At 27.8% G+C, this 7788-nt stretch overlaps 1 protein-coding gene across 1 annotated transcript; it reads left to right on the forward strand.

The window, feature by feature from the left end:
• The first annotated feature begins 1101 nt into the window (after positions 1–1101).
• Positions 1102–7762, forward strand: LOC103578434 (ATP synthase subunit C lysine N-methyltransferase). The gene is made up of 4 exons (XM_008559536.3): positions 1102–1654; positions 7027–7199; positions 7273–7461; positions 7545–7762. Exons 1-4 carry the CDS (start codon positions 1564–1566, stop codon positions 7686–7688), a joined length of 597 nt encoding a protein of 198 aa, XP_008557758.1. The 5' UTR covers positions 1102–1563; the 3' UTR covers positions 7689–7762.
• The last annotated feature ends 26 nt before the right edge of the window (positions 7763–7788 follow it).

Consider the following 7788-nt stretch of genomic DNA (forward strand, 5'->3'; position numbering starts at 1 on the left):
TAAATTTTATTCAGATATTTTATTATAGACATTATATTTTTTAGAGATATTCAAAAACTGTCGATTATTTATAGACATATTATTTTTAGAGATGTTTATTAGTCTTGGGTAGTTCGCGAACGACCTAGGTCGGAAGAGCGCTCCTTTAGGTGAACTATGCGAACTAGTTCGTCGATGATCTCGCTCTTAGTTCTTTTTATATTTTTTTTAGCGTCGGTTTAACTAGACACTGGCGCTATGTGACCAACCGAGTTATTTACTTTTTCTGTGCGCGCCTTGATATTGCGAGAGACTATTTTTATATATTAGATCATTACTCAACGAGACTAGCTGTTGACTAATGATTAATATAAATTATTGAATTTTTTCATTTTTACTTAAGTAAAAGATTTGATGTGCTATAAAAAAATGTCAACTTTAATTGTAATAATTTGCATTTTTTAAGTATTGTAATATAATTACGCATTATACTAGAAACGAGACTAGCTGTTGACTAATTATTAATATAAATTCTTTTATTTTTTCATTCTTATTTAAATAAAAAATTTTATGTTCCATAAATAAACAGAACCAGCATTAATCATAAATATATTTTTTTTCCTATTTATTGTTTTTATTAAATTATTTAAACAAAAGAACTAATGAACTAAAAGAACGAACTAGTTCGCCATTGGATTATGAACTAAATTGAGCGCTCTCAGTGGTGACCGATTAGGCCCAAGACTAATGTTTATTTTCACATAATTTTTTTATATACGTGTTTGGTTATGCAAATGTTGGTTTGTAGGACTTTTTATTTTTATAGTAATTTTTTTTAGTGACTTTTTAATTTAGTTTTATTTGATTATTCATAATTTTATATATGCACTAAAATTATTTAGTAATTTTTAAATAGTGGCCATATTTTTATTAGTGATTTTCAAATATAGAGACATTTTTTATAGGGTTTTTTTTTTATTTACTTATTTTACAATACATATTTATAATTTTACATTTTATTATTTGTATATATATTTTTAATTATTGAATTTTTTTTTTACAACTTTTTATTTTTATATTTTTACATTTGTATGAAAGTAGTCATATACATTTTTATTTTGAGACATTTTTTTTTTCCCGATTCTACGCTACCCCTCAAGAATTATTGGCCAGTATTGTATATGTATATATTAAGGCCTTGGCATACCCAATCCAGCCAAACGAGTTAAATTCATATACGAATCAAATTTACGCCTCAACCAAATCAAATTCAATTTTTGAAACCAGATCGAATTCATGGATCGGTTTTTGAAAAATTAAATTTACAAAAATTTTAATTCCCCCTGCCATCTTACGGAAGCTTGAGAAATATCAGTACCATTCCTAACCTAACTCTAATGTAGTCGATTATGATAAAAATAATATTTTCGTTTTTTGCGAAATATACAATTTACTTTTTAAATATTTATAGCTTTGAAAATTATGCGAAATACGCAAAAAACGTCATTGAAAACAATTGATTATTATTAAAATTTTAGATCGGAATTATTTTAACGATATATTTATTGATGTTATTTTTTTACTATGGAAGAGTTATTAGAAATTAATAATAATGCAACCAATAAAATTTCTCCAGTTATATCAAAAACAGGTTTAGTTCTGATTTCCATCACAGGTAAAGCTTATCATATTATGCATGCAATCTGTGTAAATTATGTTCTTTACTCAAACCTCATAAATGCATGGCCAAATCACCGGTTATGACTACACCACATGTGAACATTTTATCCTTACCAAAATAATACATGTGGGATTGCATGGGAAGCTATGATTCTGAAGTTTGCCGACATCCGCCATTTTAAAAATAAAAAGTCTTATATCTTTAGAAAAAAAAATATTTTTCAAATTAAAAAAACATGCTTGTATAGATTTTTAAATTTTCTAGACGATTTTTTTTTCTAATGCGATTAAAAAATACATACTCGAGTTATAATTTGACATTAAATTCTAGGACTACTTATTTTTTATTTAAAAATTATTATAAACCTCATTACTTTTTGATTTTTACATACAATTTTTCAAAATCTAGTCAATTATTTTTTTAATTTTTCACTTTTCCAAGTATTAATTCGGAAAGTAACCGTCACCCGCCATTTTTGAATAAAATATCTTGTAATTAAAAAAAAAAACAAACAACAATTTTTCAATTTTGAAAAAAACTCGTGGATTTTTTAATATTCTAAACGAGTATTTTTTTTAAAAGATCAAAAATACTCAAATTGTTATTTTAAATAAAAATTCGTAAATTTATAATTAATTAAAAGCTAATTTGTTTTTAAAATTTTTAATCGGAGGCTCCCGTATTTATGATTACGGGTGGGGGCCAGAGTCCATTCTATATACCGGATCATTTTTTTCACCATCCTGACGATATTTTCACGGTAACTAAAGAAAAAAAAATTAGTTTTCTTTTGGCCCACCCTACTATTTATACTCTATGTTTCGATGATTGTTTTTATTTCCTTCAGTTCAAGGATTTACTATTCTGTAACTAATTATTTTCTATCAATGGTATTTTGATATGTAATACACTTAAGAATTTTTTTTCGACAATATTTCGTTTCGTAAATTTTCAGTGTTACAAACTTCAAGTTATATGTTTTTAGTTTATTCATTGATATTTTTTTTCGACGAAATTGTCTACTCGGAAACTTGTCGCATATCGAATATTTTGCATATATCGAACGAATATTTTTTGCACACTAGCTCTGGCCTCCACTCGTAGTCATAAATACAGGTGCCGCCAACTAAAAATTTTAAAAACAAATAAGCTTTTAATTAATTATAAATTTACCAATTTTTATTTAAAATAACAATTCGAGTATTTTTTATCTTTAAAAAAAAATACTCGTTTAGAAAGTTAAAAAATATATACGAATGTTTTTTTAAAATTGAAAAATTGTTGTTTGTTTTTTTTTAATTACAAGATATTTCATTCAAAAATGGCGGGTAACGGTGGCTTTCCGGATTAAAACTTGGAAAAAGGAAACACTAAAAAAGTACTCGTCTAGATTTTGAAAAACTGTATGTAAAAATCAAAAAGTAATGAGGTTTGCAATCATTTTTAGGTAAAAAACAAGTAATCTTAAAATTAAATTTGAAATTATAACTCGAGTATGTATTTTATTATTCTTTAAAAAAAAACTCCTCTAGAAAACTAAAAAATAAAAATTTTAAAATAGTACATTGAGGTAATTCACTCGTGGCATTCGTAGCCAAAAGTATAGCGTAATCGTAACTACAAAAAGTTAGAGATACTCAATGCCAGAATATTTTATTTTTGTGAGAGACTGTATCCAATACATTTTAGGTTTAAATATACAGACACACACTAATACGATCACTCTGATGAGTATGATAAATGTGGCAACGCTGCAAACATTTATATTGAATAGTCTATAGATTAAACGTATAGGTAGCAATCTTTATATAGCGTGAGTTTAATATACATGTAGTTTGTTATTGTTGACAATCACAAATTTTGGATAGAATATATTTTTGTGCATATTTTGATAATTTTTTTTTAAACTTACAAGAAAATCGCATTTAAAAAAAAATAAAATTTTCCGATGTGCACTACTTTCGAAATCATAATTTTTTAAAATTCTAAAGCTATTAGAAAAGCTATCATTAATATAAATTTATATTAAAAAATATTTTTTTTTGTTTAATATCATTGAATAACTGTTTAACATTCATAAAAATTTTTTCGAAAAATTTTTCAAAAATTGATTAACCTCCAATACTTTCATGTTCAAAAATATTAATCTAACTAAGTGACATTTGAATTTCCGCGGGTTAAGCATGACGACTGCAACGTTGCCGAGTTGTGGTTACTGTACCCCACCACACGTCAAGTATTTTAAAATTATTTATATTTTAAAATTCAATATTTTTTAAACAAATCGGTCAAAAAATTCAGAGTTTTTTTTTTAAAATTTCTAATTTTTTCATTTAACATGGGATAAGTTTTTAAGAAAAATGGTACGAACCGTTCCCAAGATATTCAGGAAACTAAATGTTTTTTTTATGCTTGGTAGATCTCCAGCATATTAATCATGCACTTCTTAATTGTTAATATCTCGTCTTACAATCGGTGAAAAAATTTCATTTTTTTTTTCATTAAATATTATACATTTTTGTCAATCTCATGTATTAGTTTCATCGCATTCCTAAGAAAAGTCGTTTTGCGAGTGAACTACCTTAAAACAAATTCAAAATTTTTAAATCGGTTTTATTCTGTTTAATTCGAAAACAATCCTCGAATTTCGGGTTCTGACTCCGAATTAAACCGAATTTAAAATTTCTAAATCGGTTTTATTCTATTTAATTCGAAAATAATCCTCGAATTTGTGGTTCTGACTTAGGATTCAATTTAATTGAAACAAACTTAAAATTTTTAAATCGGTTTTATTTTGTTTCATTACGAAATAATTTTTGTTTTTCTGAATATCGTTTTAAATTGAACAGTGTTAGCATTTTTTAAATTGATTTACTTGCGTTTTTTTTGGTAACAATCCGCGAATTTCTGATTCTGATTTGGAATGTTACTGAATTTAAGTGAAGAAAAAAAAATTTACTGAAAGAAATGAAATCCTTGGCAGAAGATATTATTTTGCTTAAAAATTCTTAATTTAAAACGACAAAATTTTTGAATTGAAACTTGAAATTCTTGAATCAAGAAACGTTTCTTAGGACAAGAAATTTTTATTTCAGCTGAAGAATACCTCAGTCTTAACTTAAGAAATACCTTACTTGACTGAAGATTGTTAGTTTTATTGGAATCAGAAAACCTTTCTTGAGATAAGAAATTTTAGGCCTTAAATATATTGAAAACAAATCAATTAGTCCGAGATGGGACTCAAGCCTGACCCTTCGAAAGGCAATCTCACGCTTTGTGCCTGTAGCCGCAGTGAATGATTGAAATAGGAAAAAATTTTTAAATACAAGTAGCTCAAATGGGGTTTTCCCCTCCTCTTCACCTTTAGCTTATGATCCCCGTGTTCCTACTGCACGTTAGAAGTTCAGCCTTTAGTGGTGGGGCATTCAGCCAAGAAAGCAAATTTTCGCCGTAAGAATTTATTATTCTTGATAATTTTAAATTGATAAACTCATTTGTTGCATTCAAAATTATTATTATTATTATTATTATTATTATTATTATTATTATTATTATTATTATTATTATTATTATTATTATTATCATCAGCGATACTATCATCGTCATCATTGACAGAGCAATTCGAACTATCACTGTGAAAATCGTCGTATTCTTCAGTACGACTACAATTTTGATTTCTTTTTATTGCCGCTGTAAAAGGATTCTGATGAAATTATTGTTTTTCTTTTCTTTAAATTAAGGATATTATTGTTCACTAATTAATTAATTATATTTCGAATTTATATATTATTTTATTTGGGATTTTTTTGTTTGTAAATTTCACCCCTAGGGAAACAGTTATAATTATTTTGAATTATATAAGGCTGAATAGCCAAATTATTAATACTTTATATTTATATTACACCAAGTATTGTCAGAAATTTAGATTATTTTATATAAATTAAATTTGTGGAAACCAACAGCTATTGGGAAAATTTAATGTTTATTTTCTTCGATCTTTTCCTACCAATTTAATTTTATTTTCTCATTTTCATTTACTATCTCTATTATTTATTGCTGTTATTTCTTGCATATTTAATATTTATAACTTCATTTGACGGCTTTATCCGCTTTGTCATCAAACTGCTCGCTCGGATTTCCCTCTCGCAAATTTCCCCCTGAATAAAATACTTCGTCCGTTTTCTACAAACGGTCTGGCGCCTTCGTGCACTAACCCAGCCTGAGGAGCTGGTCCAGGCACAACTATTATTTATTTATAATTTATTATTCTTATTATTGGACATTTAAATTAAGTTGATTATTATTCTGAGAGTTGTTTAAAACTTTATATACACGTAGGTGACCGCAAACGATTCTGGGTTTATTCGCGTCTCCGTCGCGAAATTCAAAACGGTTTACATTATAATACTTTCATAAAAATAGTACAAGACTACTACAAGATTGTCGTGTATACGTCATCTTGGGAAAGTCTATGTTCTATCAACCCAACCCTGATTAAAAGAAACGATTCAATTTTACTACTATATAGATATACATTCATCATTGAGTGAATCGTTTTGTTTAGTCAGGGAAGTAACACGTACTTAAGCAAGTGCTCTTGTATAAGAGCCTCGTATAAGGCCCATAGTTACTAGTGTCTCCTTCTACGTATGTGCCTTGCGCAAGAATATTGAAGATATTTCTAACATGGTGCAGCCAAAAGTTTCTGACGCATTTCTTGCCCAAGAAACTTGCCGTATAATATTCCTTCCCCCACCAGTTTTAACTTAAGCAGATCTTGAGCAAGCCATGTACAAGGTTGATTCAACATGCTTCTGGCGTCGATTTTCTCCTAGAATTAAATAATAACTTCACCAAAATTCTTATGCAAGGCTAGCGTAAGACTTGCAATTCAAATCTGCTCCAAAAATCTGGATCAAGATCCATAGGTGAATGGTGATGCTAGCAACTATCGAACTTGAATGCAGGCTTGCGCAAGCCTTCAAACAAACTACTAGATGGGTATCAAAAGATTCTTATAATCAGTGCCTTGTCCAGCAATTTGTGATGGAAATTGTTTCATGGGTATTGAATAAAAAATAATATTTTTACAAAAAAGGATGAAATCATATAAAGCTTTGAGTGAGGTTTCTCATAATTTAAAAAAAAAAATTAGTTGAACGTACTCGATGTACGTTAATGCAAAAAATTTATTATCCAGTCGTGTCACATTGAGTATAAAAATTGAATTTTGGAGCTTGAAAAGTCAACATGCATGTAAGCTATATCTTCGAGCTTGTTGAGCCCAAACACATCGGAAAATTTTCGAGCTATCTCGCAGGTTCAACTGACTAAATCATTTTTTTTAACGGTTGCTATTATTTTAGGTGGCATCGGTGTAGGACTAACTGTAATATGCATCCCATTTATTAGTCCTGCAATAAGAAAAATATGTTTGCCTTATGTTCCTGCAACTAATCAACAACTGCAAAATGTTTTGCAAGCTTTGCGAGGAAAATCAGGATCCATTGTTGATTTGGGAAGCGGTGATGGCCGTTTGGTATAACTTACATAAAATCAACCTCACAATATATAATTATACACCGTTTTTAATCATAAATATAATTTAAAAGGTTTTAGCAGCTGCGAAGAATAATTTTAGAGCTTATGGTGTAGAGCTGAATTTCTGGTTAGTGGCATATTCTAAACATGTAGCTCGTCTTCAAGGACTGTCTGCAAGAGCTGTATTTTATAGACAAGATCTTTGGAAATTTGATTTAAGTAAATACGACAATGTTGTATTATTTGGAGTAGAATCTATGGTATATATCTTTCATTTTTATATTTTTTACAATTAAAATATTATTAAAAAAGTACTCAAAGTTAATTACTAAATTTCGTACAGATGGAACAAATCGAAAATAAATTTATTAAGGAATTGAAAAATGATTGTACAATCATCGTTTGCCGATTTCCGTTACCAAACTTAGTACCTGTTAGAACTATTGGATATGGAATAGATCGTGTTTGGATTTATAAATTATCATAAATTAAAAATTATGTGAATTCGACAATTGTTTTACTATCCATATTTTATGATTAAAAATGATACATATTATTTTATTATAATTTTATTATTTATCACTTCA

Source organism: Microplitis demolitor, chromosome 4 (genome assembly GCF_026212275.2).
Source record: "Microplitis demolitor isolate Queensland-Clemson2020A chromosome 4, iyMicDemo2.1a, whole genome shotgun sequence".
Taxonomy (NCBI): domain Eukaryota; kingdom Metazoa; phylum Arthropoda; class Insecta; order Hymenoptera; family Braconidae; genus Microplitis; species Microplitis demolitor.